Source organism: Odocoileus virginianus, chromosome 6 (assembly GCF_023699985.2).
Source record: "Odocoileus virginianus isolate 20LAN1187 ecotype Illinois chromosome 6, Ovbor_1.2, whole genome shotgun sequence".
NCBI lineage: Eukaryota > Metazoa > Chordata > Mammalia > Artiodactyla > Cervidae > Odocoileus > Odocoileus virginianus.
In genome coordinates, this window is record NC_069679.1 from 19,291,479 (window position 1) to 19,311,713 (window position 20,235).

The following is a 20,235-nucleotide window of genomic DNA, read 5'->3' on the forward strand; positions in this document are numbered from 1 at the left end:
GTCAGTGACACTGGCTACGTCAGCAAGAGCAATCGGAAGGGAGCATGATGCCACTGCCAGCAGCGGTGGGAGGGAAAATTGTAGCCTTCAAGAAAATGCTTAGGTCTTTCCGTGTGGCTGTCTCACTCACATTGACTTAGATGACTGCCAATGATTTCAGAAAGCCAGGAGGAAACAGGTAGCTTTACACAGCCATTTTCGAGTTGGGGGTGCAGGAGGTTTTAGCTAGTAAAGGCTTATGCTTTCAAACCCCTTGTGTAGGACCTGCCCCCAACTTAGGAGAGGGTGGGCTTCAATCAGAGGATGCAACCAAGGTGAACACCACCACCCAGCAAGTGCCTGAAGCCCCAGTCCACACGCCTCCAGTGATTACTGCAGTAATTCTGGCCCATTTCAGGTCACCCGTAGTTCTAGCTGCTTTCATTGTCATTCTCATGATAAACAGGACACAGTGCTATTCTATGATCTATTTTTTTTTTAAAGTAGGTTTAAAAGCCTCTGTTCTTGGAGTGGCAACCCTTGAAGTTCATGGTTGCAAAGATAGAATTCTATTTCATCACCTTCTGGTTCAGGACAATGTTAAGGTGAAAAGACATGACTAACACACGGTCCAAATGCTTTCAAAGATATTGTTTTGGGAAAAAGAAAGAAACTCTAAGGTAAAGATAGGTGGGGAACTTTGAAATATGTTCTGTAACCCAGTCTTAGCCAAAAGTGAAAAATTTCCACAGACAGCATAGCCCCATGATTCCTGATAGCCCAAAAGCAGCAAGTTAAAGTCAAAATCTTGTTGATTAGGTTTGAAGAAATAATTTTGGCAGTTCTCATCTCAGTATATTCTTAATATTATAAATAACCTCTGGAGTAATGCTCAACGCCAGGATCTAGTGGGAATTTAACATTATGGAATGACAATTATTAGCAACTTGCTGGGCAACCATGGCCAAAGCACTGGATTTCCCATGCCTCTATTTCATCACCTATTCTGCCCCCAATAAGCTAAAGATGAGGAAGTTAAGCTGCTTCTCAGGGTTACTGAGGAACACATCTAAAGGTGATTATTTGAAGGAAAAGGATCAATACCACATTTGGAGTCACTAGCCTCATGCAAGTCTGGATCAAAGCCATAACTGATATGCAGTACTTCTTCCGAGGTTCTTACCTTGGGAGCTTGAACCCTATGGGGGGGCATGAATGGGCTTTAAAATGAGCCCACCTGCTCTGATCTGGAGCAGACGCCCACTGACACAAAACAGTTTAAGAAGCATTGTTCTACAGTAAGCCTTGGTTACAGGTGTACAAAAAAAAAAAAAAAACAAACAGCGATACTGCCTAATGGAGAGGAAAAGTCAAGGAAGATGGCCACAGAAGCCAAAAGAAATACACAGGATCAGATCTCAAGAACATCATCAGGGCTTCACCTTGACCTTCTGGGTCATCTATCCATTCGGACTGAGCCTATCTGTCAGAATGGAATTTCTCCAATCAGCAATACCTACAGGAGCATTAATAATAAGCAGAAGAAATGACTGAGGAAGGCAAAAGGTAGGAAGCACCTGAGCTGCCAACCATCCAATACCAAGAACACCTGTTAGAAGGAAAGCCTAAGGATTTCACAGGGCTTTGCTGGTGTGGAGGAACAGGCAGATTCACAGCAAAAGGGCTGCAAGGAGTGGTAAACATGAGGCTGTCTTCTTCAAAGTGTGAGAGCTGAGACTGAGGTCTGGGCCTGTGGATCAGAGTCAGGATGAAGAGATGGATAATTCTATAGTATCAGAAGGCAGTATCAAAGGGTAAGAAAGAAAAAAGTGAAGTTACTCAGTCGTGTCCGACTCTTTGCGACCCCGTGGACTGTAGCCCACCAGGCTCCTCTGTCCATGGGATTTTCCAGGCAAGGGTACTGGAGTGGGTTGCCATTTCCTTCTCCAGGACCAAAGTAGGTCCCAAACAAGACCCAAGTCCCAGCCCCAGAAGAGAAACCATGTTTGGAAGTAAAACTAAAGGGAATTGTAGGGAACACTCCAAGGAGAGGGGAATGGTGCAAAAGATGGACAAGACCTCAGTTGGGATCTTCAGAAACCAGGTTTGAAGGTGGCACTTAGAAAAAGAGGGAGGGAATTGGAAAGGATTCCAATTCCTGAGAACCAGGCAACAAATAAAATGCTCTAACACTTATAGAGCAATTTACAGCTTACAAATCATTAGGACATTCACTATCTCATGTAATCCTTATAACCCTGAAACACTGGTGTAATTTTCTTTATTTTACCTATGAGGAAACTGAGGCTAGGAAGGGTGGATTATGCGACTTGCTCAAGGTCACCTGGCGAAAATCAGAGCTGAGACGCATCCCAATGCTCCCACCCCACCTGATTGTTATCCACCTGGAAAACCTTTATGTTAACTCCTAAGGGGCAAGGTTGAAGTGATTACAACGAACTCCACCCCCACCACTATCCCCGACACTTGCCCTAAAATCTGGGGTGGAGTAGCACTCCCCCCTCCCCCGGTGCCAGGGAGGGGACCCGAGTGACGCGAAGCCACAGTCCGGGGTTTCCCTGTCCTGCGGGGCTCTGAAGAGCGGGCAGTAGAAACCACGGTTCTTACACTCGAGGCAGTCAAGTAACGCTCCAGAAGCAGCTGCCAGTTCGGGGCTTAAAGTGCGAGGGGCAGCGCTGGGCGAATTCCCTTCCAAGCGATCCGAAGTCCGGGACCCAGTGCGGGCGCCGGCTTCTCCGTATCCCAAGCTCGCCCCTGCCCCGCTGGTTCCTTCTGGCGGTTCCCCAGTGCGTGGAGGAGGCGACAGGAGGCTGGGGTGGAATACTGGGGTGAAAGAGCGGGTTGACTCTGGGGCAGTAGTTTCCACTTCTGATCCTCCGGGTCAGAACCATGAGCAAATCCTGCCTGGAAGTTTGGGCATCAAAGGTTTCGGATCAAGTAGCAAGTTGTGGGAGAGCAGTAGAGGTGGATGGAGGTGGCGGTATGGGGTGGGGGTGGCGATAGGGGAAGAAGGGACAGACAGGATGAGATGCCCCTTCCCACGCAGCCCCCTTGCGGCCCCGAGGGTGGGTGGCCGGTCCGTCTCTGCAGCCCGCGGGTGCGGAGAACGCGCCGGGCATCGGGCACCGCGCATCGGGCACCTGGGCGCAGCGCAGCCCCTCCTCGCGAGTTCCGCGCTCCTCCCCACCTGCCCGCCGCCTCGCCCCCGCCGCGGAGACTCACAGTCCGCAGGAACTGGATCTCGTCCTCGCCTCCTTCTCCCCCTTCGGCCATGGCTCCCGAGGCGTCGGCGGTGCCCCAGCCTCCGGCGCCTCTGCTTCCCCCGGCAGCCGCTCGGCGTGCGCCCGCAGCTGCTGCGCTCTTTCTCCTCCTCCTTCTCCTCCTTCTCCTCCTCCTCCTCCGGCTCCTGGCTCTGCCTCAGCAGCACCGAGCTAATCCCCGACCATATAGGGAGCTGGGCAACACTCCACTGCACTGCAGAGCGCCAACGCCAACCAAGCAGCCCGCCTACCCTCTCGCCTCTCGCCCCAGCCAAGTGCGCGGCGGCCACCGGGCCCGCGGAGAGCGCAGCGCCTGGCGCACACAGCGGGCGGGGGCGGCGCTGCGACCCGGGCGGGGGCCGTGGGGCCTCCCCCGCAACGCGCCGCGCCGCGCCGCCGGCTCAGCGGAGACGTGCGCCCCGCGGCGACGACAGAGTGCCCCTACCCCGCGCGGATTCGCAAACAAAGGCCAGTTGCTTAGCTCCAGCATGCCCGAACTAGGCACCTACCCTCTCTCTTTGCCCACTCTGCCCTCGTGCATGTGTGTGGGGGGGGGAGGGGGGGGGGTGTACTGGGCTCCAGTGCTTTGCTCCAATCTGAGTGCCTCGTTCGGACCCCCCAGCCGCGGAAGGCTGAGACGGGTGTGCCTGTGATCTGAACAGCAGAGAGAAAACGGTGCAATGAGGGTGTCTGTCCATTCATAACAAAGTTTGCCTTTGCCTGCATGGCCCTTTCTGCACCTTAAGAGAACCCCTTCTCCTCTGCAAAACCCAGTCAGTATGTTTTACCAAACTGCTTGATTATCCATTGTTGGTGGACAGAGTACCATCTCTCTGCACCTCAGAAACCTTCCGGGGATCCCCCCATCCCATCCACAGTTCAGAGGTTAGGTGGCATGAACCCGTTCTCTCTGCCTACCCTCCTTTCCTAAATTTCTTCTTCTGCCGTGGGAACTCTGTAAAAGAGAAACAGTGGGACCCCTTCTGTCTTTGGACTGCTGACATCTCACCCAGCCTTAGGTCACTTTCTGGAGTTGGGAGGCTGTCAGATTGTTCATTGCTAAAGCTGAGGTTTCACGATGTCACCTTCTGTCTACTGGCCAAGAAGTTCCAGGGCCAGAGAAGCTTTCAAGAGAAGGGGCGCTAGGAAGAGCTGCACACCTAGGTTGAAAAGAAACTGGGAAGAGGTATGGGTGACAATTCTGGGCTACTGGTGGCACAGAACCCTGGAAACCTCAACCAATTTCGCAACTTCCTCATGGACAGCCTCTCTCTTGTTTCTGCCTTAAGACCTCTTTCCTGGGCTCCAGTTCTACTTTTTCTATTGGACATCAGAGATGCTAAGAAAAATGTCATGTTGTTTTTTATTTTACCAAAACTGCTTCCTTCCATAGGTTGCGCCTTGACCCTTGTTCCTCTTCTGAAGCCTGCCTAGAATAAACCAAGCCATCTGCACATCTTGGCCCTTTACATATTGGAGAGCACCTGTCATGCTCACCCTCATCCACTTTTCCCACCTCCTGACTAAAGATTCCTCTTTCCCTCACCGTCCTCTATAGCATAGTTTCCAGGGCCTCTGATGGCTTTGTTATAAGCACTCCGGTTGGTCTTCTTCCTCCTAAATCAGAGTGCTCTCCTCCTTTGGACAGTCTGTACACAAAGCCTAATATTGGATTGGCTTTGGAGCAGCACCAATGACAATTTATGTGTGAATTTAACTAGAATTTCTATAGTTTTTTTTTTTTTCTTTCCCACATGAGCCACTAACATCAAGACTTTACCATTTTGTTCATGTCCAAATGTTGATAATTAAGTACCAGCTTTAAAAAATATTTCTTTCTATTATAATTTTTTAATTTCTGTCTATGGTCCCTTAAGACATTTTTTGAATCTAGATTATACCATTCAAAATGCTGATTATCACTAATCTATAATATGGCCTACCTTTGCCATACCTTCTTGGGTGATGTTGCATACTTTCATCTATGATTATTTGACAGGTAAAGAACCTACATAAATATAGCATTTTGCATCCCTAATTTTTTCTTGTTCATGAGACTACAAATGCCTTTTCACACACTTTACTGAAAGATATGTGAGACAGGACACTACTTGCTTTATTGGTCAAATAACCTCTGAGAAAAAGGAAATGGTAATGAGTGATCTAACACTGTGAATGTATCCAACTGGATTCTGGGTGATCCTTACATTCCTTCAGTATGTGTAAAAGTGAGCTGTTTAATTATCCAATCTCAGATTTATTCTGGGGCTCAGCATACATTTGGGGGAAAGTAGAACATTTGTCCCTATGTGAAATCCTCTTCCAATCTTTAAAATGTCCCCAAAATTCACCAATAATGATGCTCTAATCAGGTGAAAATATTATCTCATCACGTTAGGATTTATTTAATCCAGGTCTGCTGATATAACACTGAATACGACAGCTGAATCCCTTGTTCTCAGAAATAGTTGAAAAAAAGGAAACTGGAATGGATAAGATGGATAGATAGATGACAGATTTCAGATACTGGACTTTGTTATTACTCCCATGAAGCCTGGGAGAGAATAAACTAAGATTGTTACTTGTCTTAAGTTATACATCTGGTAAGTGGCAGAGCTGTCATTCAGACATGGATTGTCTGACTCCAAGCCTAATACTTTTTGGTACTTTTTATCCTGTGCCATCTTGCTTCTAGGGCAGCAAAGTGGAAACCATCAATTTGATACACCCCTTCCCCACCACCCGACACCACCACATAGCAGGCTTGTTCTCCTACACCCTGTATTTCAAACTGTCTCTCCGAAAATTACTCTTCGTAGAAAGCTAGAGGACTTGGACCTCAGTTCTTAGAGGACTTGGGTCTACTATAATCTCATTGGAAAAAGCCAAGCCTCTCAGGTTTCTAAATCCTTGAAAGTTCTCTGTCATTAGTAAAATTTCAGGAAGGTGTCCACAGAGTAATAAAATACCATTGGGATGCTCAAGTTGTTCAAAGACAGCCCTGGAAGCTAGCAACTTTGGAGATGGGGTGCTGAGCAGCCAGTATCACCAACAGCTGGAAAGCACTCTGTAACAGCTCTCAGGCCTATGGGGCCAAACTGGACATTTTTACCCTTGCATTTATGTATGTACATTTATATACGTTCCTTTTACATACATATTTTAAAGGCCTGAAAAAACCTAAAGCCTGATTATTGAAATAAAAATTCATTTATTTACTTTTCCCTCTGGCAAATTTTCAAATGAAGTATTGGTCCTGAGGATTTTCTCACATTACAGGGCATTTTATATGTGTTTTACCAGAAAGGTTGATATAGTTTTAAAATATTAATGAAAAATGGCTATAGTCATATCATTCAGTATCTTATTTGCTATGGTTTATTACTCATGGTGGTCAATTGCTCAAGTGGTATTAATAAGGCCAGGGCTGTGGATTCAATTCCAGGAGGGCCAGTTAGTCTCACTCTATTTGCTGGTCAAAGACCTTGGCCCCTTTTCTCTGGCCAAGAGCCTCATAAATCTTTGCTGGTTTATCCATAGGAAAGGCAGGTCCAAGCCTCGTGACTAACTAAGACCTACCATGCTTGGAGACACAGAAGCTAAGAGGCCACACTTGATAGAGAGAGCCTTCCCCATCGTATTAGAGATATATTAAACTCTACACAACATTGAATCTGTCTTCGATATCCATTTCAACCTCACTTCCCAACTACAGGAGTCATCCATCTACTGAAAATACATTTCTCCAGTTAATTGTGCTCATGACTTTGGCCTGAGTTGACTCAGATTCTACCTGGGGAAAGTATCAAAGGCAATGATGGAATAACTGTAGAGGAGGGGCTGGCCTCTGCTAGCTGCCACCTTTTTGATCCAACACTACACATGTAAGTACTGTTTATATATTGACTGAAGATTTTATTTTTTTTTCATTAACAAATAGAAAAAAAAAAGCACATTTCTGTGCTTTTTCTCCAAGTATTTAAATTGTGAAGCCTTTTACTGATGGGAGGGCAAGAAGGGATTGTCCCCAATTAAGCCCATGAACAGAAATAATTCCTGCAAAGGACACCTGCTTTTGATTTGGCCCTGATTGGAATGATGGTGTATAAACTTACAGATGTCTTTTTTTTTAATGTTAAGCAGTTATTATCATTCGTTTCCAAAATCTTATGCAATATGTTACTCAGTTGATAGATTCCTTTGGTCCAAAGAATTGGAAGCCATACCAAAAAACCTTGATTGAATTCCTTTTTTTTTCATTAGCAAGGGGACAGATGCAGGGAAATATTTGTCATCTTCTACTGATACCTGTTTTATCTCTGTTATAAAAGTCACAGACATCACAACTGCTTAACATAGACAAGATATCGTAATTAAGAAGACCTTCCTGCAGTTAACACATGAAAAATGTCTTTATTCTTTTTCTGACACCTTAAGATTGGAAAATTATATAATAAGGTTAAATTGCCACTTTAGTGAACCACTCAAAGAGGGGACCGAGGAGAAGGGGTTAACTGAATTTCAGCAGATATGGAAAGCTTCCCAGGTAGCTCAGTGGTTAAAAAACAAAAAACGCCTGCCAATAAGAGACACGGGTTCCATCCCTCAGTTGGGAAGATCCCCTGGAAAAGGAAATGGCAACCTGCTCCAGTATTCTTGCCTGGAAAATCCATGGACAGAAGAGCCTGGTGGGTTACTACTTAGCAACTAAACATCAGCAAAACAACTACGGATTTGGAGGCAAGCTGCGCACACCAGCAGAAGCCTGAGGGGTGGATCCTCGCACCCCCTGTCTCCTTAGAGCTGAACTTCAGGGCATCTCCAGCTGGAACAGCTTGTTAAAGCAATAGATTAGCAATAGGACCATTGCTCATTTACATTTGCCTCCAGGAAAACCACGATTTAACCTTAAACTTGTACTCTGGCTAGTACAAGGGACAAAGTTTACACTAAGCAGATGAGGGTTTGAGTTCTATGACCCTGAGCAGGTGATTTAAGCTCTCAGAACCTATTTCATCTTCTGGAAAATGGGAATGAAAAGACCTACTTCTCAAGGTTCCTTTAAGGATTAAATGACCTAGTGATTAGAAAATGCTTAGCAGAGTGTCTTGTAAAAGTGCTCAGTAGGAAATCCTGAGATCTCTCTTGCAGATCCATCCCCTTCCTCTTCCTTTGTATTCCTTTGTATTGGTTTCCAGTGCCTGCCCTTCAGATCCATTTGTGTGTCTTTTTTTAAACTGAAGTATAGTTGATTTACAATACTGTGCCAAAATAGGGAACTATATTCTACACCCTGTAATAAACCATAATGGAAAAGGATATCTTAAAAACAATGTATATAGGCCTGCCTCTCTTAAAGTTCCTTTTTCTTTTGATTTGTCATGAGGCCTCTACCTACCAAGACACAATGCCTCTGATTTCAGGACCCAATTTCCTGCCCCAATAAGCAAAACATTCTGGGCTGATCTCACGTGTTGTGAGTTCATGGTGAATGCCATCACTGCTTTTCGGTGTTTGTTTCCACGGAGTTTTGTTCCAAGCTGTATTAAGTCCACACCTTTAATGAGAAATGTATTCTGTTGCCATGGCATATTGAAATTCATGGCTTTCTCTGGTAGGTGGAATCTTCCCTGCCCACCTCCATTGTCAGGTTTTGCCTAGGGCTTTATGAGATTGAGATCTATGAAACTACACTTCATCAGATAAGTCTCAGTTACACTCAACTCAATGCCTTTGATTTCTAATTTCTGCATTTTCATTTTTCCTGCCTGCAGTTCAGTGGCACAGATTTATTGAAACTGTTGCCAGCAACAATTTGCTCTGACCTGCTATGGTTTTAAGTGTTGCTGCTGAAATAGGCAGGTACACAGTGGGAAGGAGATAAATGGAGTTTCGTGTCATTTATTTCAGGTGTCAGGGTAAGACCCACATTTCAGGAGGTAATAATGGAAGTAAATAACTTTTATTCTGGTTCTAAAGTAATGTTTCCGTAACCAACTTCTGGGTTAATTTGTCTCTTCAGCCTGTGCTGAGCAGATCTCATTTCCAGTGTCTTTGAGCTGGTGAAATTTCCTTTACAATGATTAAGGAATTTATCAAAGCAAATCTTCTTGCTCTCTACAAGGATGCACAATTTTCCATTGGCATTCAGGGCTGCAATGTCCTGGGACACGAGATCGGCTTTTGAAATTTCTTCTCAATATGTCACCGCTGCTGACAAGTGTGGCAGATCGCTCCAAGACTGATAAGAGTTCGGAGACTGGCAGTACTCCTGGTTGCCTCCTGTTGCTCTCATCTGAGATCCAAATAAAAGTCAGAGGTTTTAAACTCTACCTGCCTCATTCAACCTAGACTTGAAGAGGAGATAAGCATTCTAGCCCATCGAGTCCATAGACGAGTAAAAATCTAGAGAAAATTGTCAGCAGTACCATGAAGTTGCCAGCTTTTCCTGTTGCTTTGTAAACACATTAAAAAATCCAATTGCTAATGCCAGCTTATTAAAAAGCAGAGACATTACTTTTCCAACAAAGGTCCACCTGGTCAAAGCTAGGGTTTTTCCAGTAGTCATGTATGGATGTGAGAATTGGACTATACAGAAAGCTGAACACCAAAGGATTGGTGCTTTTGAACTGTGGTGTTGAAGACTCTTGAGAGTCCCTTGGACAGCAAGGAGATCCAACTAGTCCATCCTAAAGGAAATCAGTCCTGTATATCCACTGGAAGGACTGATGCTAGAGCTGAAGCTGCAATACTTTTTGGCCACCTGATGCAAAGAACTGACTCATTTGAAAAGACCCTGATGATGGGAAAGATTGAAGGTGGGAGGAGAAGGGGGCCACAGAGGATGAGATGGTTGGATGGCATCACCAACTCAATGGACATGAGTTTGAGTAAACCCTGGGAGTTGATGATGGATGGGGAAGCCTGGTGTGCTGCAGTCCAAGGGGTCGCAAAGAGTCAGACAGGACTGAATGACTGAACTGAACTGAACTGAATGCCTAGACCATTGTTTTATAAAAGAAAAAACTTTTTAGCATAACAATAGAAATGACAAATCTTAGAATTAAAAATAAATTTGACTTTATAAACAACTCACTACATAATTTCTTTCTTCCTTTCTATCTTCCTCCCTCTCTCTCCCCTCCCCCATCTATCCTCCTTTGCTGCAAAGGAGATGCAGACATCATTAGAAATGAATTCTGGTCTGAGAATCAACCTCCTTATTCTAAGATTGGGAAGACGGAGGCTCTCTGAGGTGAATTGAACTGATGAAAGCTGGGGCTGCACCCAGACCTTCTGGCTTCTTGTCTGGTATTTATTTTCCAGTTTTCTTTGTAATGAAATTCAAGGTAATGTCCCAGAGGTACAGCCTGATCCTGGAGTATCTTCCTAATCATCAAATAAAAGTATTTTGCCTTCTCTTAAGTTGTGATGTTAAGTGAATTGACTATAGTCTAATTCTTTAGAAATAAAAAATACCTGTTTGGGAATTCTCTAGTGACTAACTGGAGTCCTTGTTCACAAAGGAATGATTTCCTAGTCTTTAAAACCAGTAACAACAAAACAAACCCAGAAAGTTAAGATTGAGGTCAATCTTAAAGATTCCTCACTTAAACACTTATACATTAAAACAGTATGTTTGAGGTGGTTTGGGGATTGGGTGGTTCTAGAATAGCCTTCATAAAAGCAGAGGATTGATTTACTAAATTACATGACCAAATTGATTGTGTGAAAGTCATTTTCCATAACCTTCTTCCTATTAGTTTCTACCTGACTATTTTAGTCTCTGATCGCCAAGGTTAAGAGAGACATCCCAAGCATGACATTTTAACTTTAGTTCTTCTTCTCCTCCTTGACCATTGAATTATTTAGCCCCGTCGATGAGTCACTATTTCTTGGAACTAACGCTATTCCTTCCTTACCCTTAGGGTCCATTCTTGAGGAGCACTGCCCTGGGTCTCCTGTATCTCCACTTCCTTTGATGACTTCTCTTCCTCATCAGGAACAGGCATTCCCCAACATTCCATCTTTGACCCTCCTTCATCCTCTAGAAAATCCAAGCCTTATCCTTTCTTATAACTTTAGCTACCACCACTTCTAGGCCCAAATCTTTATTACCAGTTCTTCCAAGTTCCAAACTCACTTTGTTTAACCTCATGCTGAATGTTTCCAACTGTGTGTGTATCACCGTTTCTTCAAACACAACGTGACTAAAGCAGAATTCATCTCATCAATAAGAACCCTCCCCATGAACTCTCCTTTTCTACACCAGCTGTCTTCTTTTTCCTCCCAATGTCTACATCTCTGGTATTCATACCACCATTCTTGGAAGAACAATTTCTAGACTCAAGGCCTTATTCCTCCAGTGACATGGACAAGGGAACCAGCAGAAATAATAAACACCACTCAATCAAGATATCAATACACTCTGCTTCTCCCTGTTGTACTACCCTGCTCTTACTGTCTGTAAGAAATAAAAAAAAAAGTAGGGGGACGGATAAATTAGGAATTTAGAACTAACAGATACACAGTAATACATATAAAATAGATAACCAACAAGGACCTACTATATGCACAGGGAACTACACTCAATATTCCCTAACAACCTATAAAAGGAAAGAATCTGAAAACAAATAGATATATGTATGTCTGAATCACTTTGATGTACACCTGAAACTCACACAACATTGTAAATCTTTAATTTTTAAATTCTTCATTTTAAAAAAAATTTAAGAAAGTATTTTTAAATTTTTTTTTAAACTTCCAATTTTTAAAAATATAATGCCCCCCACAGAATCACCCTCAAACTAGAGACCAAGGTCAATACTTAAAATATTTAAAAGCAAAGACAAGATTCAGAAGTTAATGAGAGAAAATGAGCTTGGCCAAAGACTTCTGGAGAAAACTGTGATTTTTCTCGAATGGGTGTGGTATCTACCTGGATCAGCAAATTTCAAGGTCTCTTCACTCTGGAACCCTATGCTTTGAATCCTGGTATCAACATATATTAGCTTTGTGAATTTGGATAAGACACCCAGGTCTTCCTTGCTTCAATTTCCTTATTTGCAAATGAAAATAAACATTAAAAATTGTTAACAGAATGGTTGAAGAATTAAAAGTGGTCACTATCTGCAAAGCTTTTAGAACAGTGACTGGTAATGAATAGACACTGTGTTCAAGTCTGATTTCCCAGAAGTAGACCTGAGACATGGATTTAGGGGTTGATCCCAGGAAATACCTGTAAATGATGAAGGGAAGGGAAGGGAAGGGAAGGGAAGAAGCAGGCAAGGGAAGACAGCCCAATAAGGGGTAAGTTATCCAGTCAGTTTTGCCTGTGAGACAGTGGACACTTAATCTCACTGGGAAACTCTGGGGGTCAGTGAGGAACACCCACCTCAGAGTCACCCCCAGAAGGACAAGGAGGCTGAGGTATTTATATACTAACTCCAGTCAGTCAGTGTTGAAGCCTGCTCCCAGGGGAGTGAATTCTCTGGCACTTTCACCAGCTCTGGCTGCCAGAGAAAGCCTTCAGGCAGTTGGAAACAGGGCTGGCAAGTCCCCTACAATAGTAGGGTCCAAGGAGATACACGGGGACATTGTCTACCAGTATGCTCAATAAATACACATCGTCATCATCACTGTTGAAGTCCAAAGGTAAAACAGATGAAAGCCGGGCTCTCCTGGCTGAGAGGAGAGAGTGGGGGTGATGAGCCCAAGATTTGCATGGGGAACCCAGTTCTCTCCACAGAATCTTAGAGATATGCAGAGCAGTTTAAGAAGCACAGTTCATGGTGCCTGCTCCTGGGACCCTTTCCATCCTCAAGGAAATGCAGCTTAGTTCCTGAGACAAACTATAAACATAGTACAATAAGGTAAGCAGCAATGGAAATGAGGACTTGCTCAGTGTCCAGCAAGTGGAGTAGAAGCTGTTTGAAAGGGTGAGATTGCCATGAACTGGGGCTGTCAGAATGGATGCTAGTGAGTAAATAGGATGAAACTCAGCCCTATATGCCGATTGTCTTCCCAAAGTGGTACAGTGGTAAAGAATCCATCTGCCAGTGCAGGAGATGCATTTACGATCCCTGGGTTGAGAAGATCCCCTGGAGGAGGAAATGGCAGCCCACTTCAGTATTCTTGCCTGGAAAATTCCATGGGCAGAGGAGGCTGGCGGGCTACAGCCCATGGGGTCGCAAAGAGTCAGACACGACTTAGTGACTGAACATGATGATTAATTGTCAGTTACAAGAACAAAGGCAGAGTAGAGTTTACAAGAGGTAGCAATACACTGATTGGGCCCAAGGGTTTTCTAGATGCTAGTTATTGCCCAAGAGTTTTCTAGATGCTAGGTATCAAAGCCGAAAGCCTAGGGGCTGGGACTTGCTGCTTTGGAAGATCTGTCAGTTATCCTGGAATATGCAGTGTGATTTATGTTAGCTGTGTTGCCATTCTCCATAAACCAGCCCTCCTAAAGGCAGATCCAGCTTTCAGTCTCTCTCTCCACCCCTGCACAGATCTTCCATCTTAAACATTACCTTTCATATCATAATAATAGCTATCAACAACTCTGTGAGGTAGGCATTTTTATTACCACTTTATAGATGAGGAGATTAAGAGTGGAGGTTAAGGAATATCTCTAAAGTTAAATTTGAATTTGCACTGTAGTCTATCTCATTTCAAACCCACACCAAATCACTATACTTGATGCCTTCATTTCAAGCAAAAAGGAGACAAAGAATTCGCTTAATTACTTGAAATTTGGAATAGTCACATTAGATCCTACAGACTGATTTAAAGCATTTATATTGATAGTTTTTTTCTTCTGAGTATCAGCACTGTTATGAGGACTGCTTCTAAGGCTCCTTGTATCCCAGCAGCTGCTGCAAGTTTAGAGAAAACAAATTGGAAAGGGACAAAAGAGAATAGATTGAGATCCATTTGAGTGACAGCTTCCTTGCCTTGGTCAACAGATGGTGCATTAATGGCATTCTTGGATCTCTAGGAGAAGAAGAATTCCTTGAGATCTGAGTTCAGCCCCATTTCTGCAAAAATTGCAGGGCTCATTCAGCTAGTACTTAACATTCCATCTGTTACCTTTTGGTTTTTTTTTTTTTTTAAATTTTAATCAAAGGTACTCATTACCTGAAGCCTCCTTTCACTGTAACAGATGGGTTAAAGATATCTTCGTTCAGATATCCATTCATTCATTCATTCATTTCTGATGACAGCTTAGGAAAGCAGAGAGAGTAAAATATTATTCTTTATTTACAGGTAAGGAGAGATGGCAAATAACAATCCTTTGATTTGGTCTTTCCCTCTTGCAGACACAACTCTGCCCCCCCCCCCACTCCCCCCAACCCGCTTCCTCCCATTTTAGCATCCCCAGAGAAAAAACTCTGCAAGGTTCTGGAGTAGATCACAGGAAGGGCAGATGCAGGCTCTTCTCAGAGTTCCGGTTAAGTGATGGCTTGCCAATCCCTGAGGCCAGAGGTCTTCTCCAATTTTTATTATCAGATAAATCCATGACTGGGTGCTAAAAATACTTGGGTAAAATCACACCAGATATAAAAGGATCACTTTAGAGGTCATTTTCCGAATACTTCAGAAATGTTTTAGGATATTCTGGGCTCCTTGAGGCACTAGGCTCTCTGGGACCACCTGTGTATGTGGACATGCCATTCCAAATTTAGAATCACATGAAGCTAGCACGAGCTTGGGAAGTTAATGTTGAAAATGTAAGTCTAACTACCTAAGGAGCAGTGGTTAGTCTTAATTACCTGGAGGTGACTGTGTTTCTCTGGAAGGATATACACTATGATCCTTTCCTAAACTTTCAATGATGATGATGATGATCGTAATAGCGGCTGTAGGGGTAGTGAGCTCATATTGACTGTGTGCCAGGCACTATTTGGTTTCTATATGTATTAAATCATTTAGTCCTATAATAGTCTTATATAGTCAGTATTGTTATTATTGTCCACATTTACAATTGAATTAGCTAAGGCACAGAATTAAAGTTACTTGCCCGAGGTCACATAGCGAATCAGTGGTGAGATTTAAATACAGGCAGTTTGTATTAGTTATCTATTGCTGTATTACAAATTACCCCAAAACTTAGTAACTTAAAACAGTATGTATTATCTCACACTTTACATGGTCGGGAATCCGAGTGGAGCTTAGTTGGATCTTCTGGCTCAGGGTCTCTCACGGGCTGCATTCAAGGTGTCAGTAAGGGCTGGTTAAATCAAAGGTCAAGGTAGGAAGGATCCACTTCCATTGCCTCTCATGTGTTTACCAATAGAATGCAATTCCTTGGACTGAGTGCCTTAGCTCCTCTCTGAATGTTGGCCAAAGGCTGCCCACAGATACTTGCCACATGGGCCTCTCCATAAGGAAGTATACAGCATGGCAGCTTGCTTCATTAGAACAAGCAAGCCAGAAGATTCAGAGAGAGAGAGAGAGAGAAGGTGCTAGCAAGATAGACGTCACAGCCTTTCGTAACCTAGTCTCAGAAGTGATATCTCATTACCTTGCCATATTCTATTCATTAAAAATGTTTTTCCAGGTCCCACCCACTCTGAGTGTATAGTATTAATACAAAAGTTGTCAACCCCGGGGAGCAGGATCATTGAGGGCATGATGCATTCCACATGGTCTGACTTCAGAGCCTAAGGCACTGATCAAGAAAGGAAAAGGACAAGTTTTCCTTACGGTCAAATTCAGAAGAACCAAACCTATCTCAACAAAGGGCATAGAGATGGAATGTCCTAGCCTGGGACCAGCTAAAGTTAATAATTTTCAGATCACTTACGCTTTGGGAATTATGTTTCCCTACCTGGCAATCTTTGCCATTTAGCTCCAAGGACAAAGAAAATGAAAAGCTGGGGATAATTATTTCTCTAATTCCCACTGTAAAGTTAGTGATGAGAGAAATTAAACTGAGGAGGAACAATCCCTCTTCCCTCTTTCTGTCTTCCTGTCCTTTGTCTTTCCCGCTCCGATTTTGGGTTTCTCTGGCAATTTCTCTCTCATCAATTCCCCTCCCACCTGACCCGCTTTCTCTTCCTAGTCTCTTCTTGAGGTATGTATATATTAATCTTTTATCCTTCTTTCTCCCTAGGTTGTTTTTAAGTTTTAATTTATAAAAAGATTTTTAGAAGGAAGAAGTCAAGATCAAACAAATTCACCAGAAAGTGGTAGGATGGTCATTTTTATGTGTCAGTTTGGCTAGACCATGGAACACAGTTGTTTATTCAGACACTCATCTGTTGGTGCTGTGAAGATATTTTGTGGTGTGATTAAGATCTATAGTCCATTGATTTTATGTAAAGCAGATTATCCTGAATAATATGAGTGGGACTGATCTAAACTGTTGAAAATGACGTTTCCTGGAAAAAGAAATTTTGCCTATAGATTGCAACATCAGCTCCTGCCTGAGGGTTTCCAGATTTCTTGTCCTGATAGCTTGCCCTGCAGATTTAGAACTTGCCTAGTTCCTACAATCACATAAGTCAATTTCTTTTCATATACATATCCCCGGGAGAAGGAAATGGCCACTCGCTCCAGTATTCTTGCCTGGGAAATCCCATGGACAGAGGAGCCTGGCAGGCTATTGTCCATGGGGTCACAAAGGAGTCAGACACGACTTAGTGACAAAACAACAGCAAAGCAATGTATCAATAAATACAATGTAAATTGAAAATATTTTAAGTCAAAAATGCATTTACTACACCCAACCTACCAAACAGCATAGCTTAGCCTAAGCCTGCTTTAAACATGCTCAAAATACTTACGTTAATTTCCAGTTGGGCAAAATCATCTAACGAAAAGCCTCTTTCATGATAAAGTGTTGAATATCTCATGTAATTTATTGAATGTTGTACTGAAAGTGGAAAACAGGGTGGCTGAAGGGTATAGAATAGTTGTAAGTGCATCAGCTGTTTATCCTACTGATAGTGTGGCTGACTGAGAGCTGCCCTTGCCCAGCATCTCAAGAGAGTATTGTTCTAGCCTGGGAAAACATCAAAATATGAAGTATGGTTTCTACTGCACCACTGTAAAGTCAAAAAAATCACAGTCAACTGTCATAAGCTGGGGACTGTCTGTACCCACATATGAGTTTGCATGCATGCATGGGTGCTCAGTCGTGTCTGACTCTTTGTGACCCCATGACTGAAGCCCACCAGGCTCCTCTGTCCATGCAATTATAGACATATAGATAAACACACAACTTGCTGATTCTATTTCTCTGGTAGCACCCAGAATGACACAGGTGGGAATGTCCAAGAGTTCTGAAAGTAGTCTCTATAGTGGTTGGGAGAGGCAGACACACATTCTTTTTAAAAGAGGAGTTGATTAATGCAAAGAAATGGATTGTTAGTGATACCTGATGCAAAGAACTGACTCATTGGAAAAGACCCTGATGCTGGGAGGGATTGGGGGCAGGAGAAGAAGGGGACCACAGAGGATGAGATGGCTGGATGGCATCACTGACTCGATGGGCATGGGTTTGAGCAAACTCTGGGAGTTTGTGATGAACAGGGAGGCCTGGTGTGCTGCAGTTCATGGGGTTGCAAAAAGTTGGACACGACTGAGCGACTGAACTGAACTGAACTGAACACCATCTTCAGACTTTTTCAGTTACTCTTCCCTGTCCCATCAAAGCTTTTCTTGTCATGTTGTCCATTCTCTCAGGGACCTCATTGCTAATGCATCGTTCTATTATTCTGTTTTATTCATATTTACATTCCTAGCTCTGAGCATTGCAATTTATGCCATTTCGTACAGGTTTACTTGAAGACGGATTGGTAAGTTTACATTTAAATAAGAGCATCCAGTGTCTTAACTCAGTGATAAGACAAATGGTCAGTTTCATGCACCATGAAGGGCAGTGAAAGACAATACCTTGGGGCAGGAGCTCCTCCTCATGCTTCTCAAATCCTATCACTCAGCCGCCTCGTCTACCCATATTCATACACATTTCTGTGCCTTTTCCCACACATGGTCACAGACTGATTAAACCATGCAAAATGGTTAAAGATCCACATAAAGATCAGTCATCTTAAAGTGTGGTCTCAAGATCCCAACAGGTCCCCAACACACTCTCAAGGAATCTGCTAGGTCGTCCAGGTCCACCTGTATTACTGTGTGATACTATATATTCCTCATCCACTTCAATCAAACCAGCATATTAGAACATATTAGAAAGGAAAAGGCAGATTTAAGAGTTATGTTCTCTTTTACTGTCATCCATGAAAGAGATTTGAAAAAATGTATCATGGTGATCTTTTTCTCACTAGTTTTTTCGGGAAAAAATATTTTACATAAAATGTTACACACAATAAGTTTATTATCATTTTAAATGAGTTAATACCTGCCTATTTTTAGAAATTTGATCTATTTTAATTTCTGATGTGAGAAATATCATTAGCTATAAGCCATATAAAGAAAAGCTTTTCGTGTTCTCAGTAATTTTTAAGAGAGTAAAGAATTCTAAAACCCAATGCTTGAGAAACTGTGGTTATACATCACTGATTATGTTTCTGTTGGACCGAGAGGCATAGTGTGCCCCTGAGTGGGGTGGGGTGATGGGTGACTGGCCAGCCTCAGGCATTGGAAGCAATTTAGAGTGACAAGGAGCCTCAAGACTGTTCCTCTCCTTAATGGTCAAATCCACATCAGAGGCTGTGTTTTATATTTCTTCTTTGTCTTCTACAGAGCCTGGAAGGATCATGAGTACACAATACATACTGTATAAGATGCACTGACTGATGTCTGTTGATCCTCAATTGTGCAGAATGTATTAATTTGAAATAAGGAGGTCTCTGTCATGCAGCTCAAGAAACTTAATATCAGTCTCAAGAGCTACAATGTGAGCAGTTTTGTACCATTGTAAAGTAGAAAAATCATAAGCCAAGTCATCATAAGTTGGGGGCCACCTATATGCATACATGGGTATAGATATGTAGATAAATGCAGAACTCACTGATTCCATTTCTCTGGTGGAACCCTGAACGACACTTGTGGGAATCTCTGCCCCTTACCCCACCACACACACACACACACACACACACACACACACACACACACACACAGAGCCTAGAGCCTGCAGCCTTTTCTCGGTGCAAGGATGGAGTCTCTAGGTCTGGGAGATTCTGAAGTTTTCCTTTGGTTCAAGAAACTAGCAGGCCAGAACACCAATATTTACAGCCTGGATCTTAGATCAACTACAGATTAGAGACTGGTGATATATAACCCAGGGTATACTGACTGTGTACATGCTCTATCTTCTACAGTTTTTAGGTCCAGACTAAAGTACAGTTACAAGTGCTGAATCAAAGCTCATCCTACTGGCTGTGAGATCTCGAGCAAATTTCTTACACTCTACCAACCTCAGTGTCCCTATCTGGAAAATAGGAATACTAGTAATACAAGTTGAAAAGGTTGCGGTGAATATTAAGTGATATAATGTATGCCAAATGTTCAGCAAAAGGGCCTGGCACCATGAAAGACCCAGAAAAAAATGTGAAATACTATTGCTCTTATATGTCTAACACTTTTTTGTGTTAGGCAGAATAGAGGGGCCAGAAGATGAAATTTCTGCTCCTACTTGATGGTTCGTGTTTAGTATTCTAAGCACTAGAGAGACCCATTGTTTCCCCCAGTGCTTGCTGTGGATGAGGAAGGAAAACACAGATTTGTCTTGCTTCTTTTTTCATTACCATCAAAAGTCTGGAAATGAGGGACAACCACTGGGGCATTAAAGACACAGTGCTTCCACTTTGACCTTCTGCTGTGTGTGAGTTTGGGACAATCCCCTTCCATCCAACAAGATCCTGTTTGAGTTGGAACAAAAGCTTCTCTTGCTGGAAGGAAAGGGCATGGTGCTGGCCGGGCAGCGTGTTTGTTTGCCAAGGATCTTTGGGCTACTGGTTAACTGTCAGCACAGAGTTGGTTTTCATGTCTGGAGCCAGGAAAA

At 43.2% G+C, this 20,235-nt stretch overlaps 1 protein-coding gene across 1 annotated transcript in view; it reads right to left on the reverse strand.

The window, feature by feature from the left end:
* The window catches only part of RYR3 (ryanodine receptor 3), a 546,114-nt gene extending 542,734 nt beyond the window's left edge, over window positions 1-3,380 (reverse strand). The window contains 1 exon segment of the mRNA XM_070468944.1: window positions 3,223-3,380. Coding sequence (XP_070325045.1) covers window positions 3,223-3,273 — 51 coding nt within the window. The 5' untranslated portion in view covers window positions 3,274-3,380.
* Between the last annotated feature and the right edge of the window lie 16,855 nt (window positions 3,381-20,235).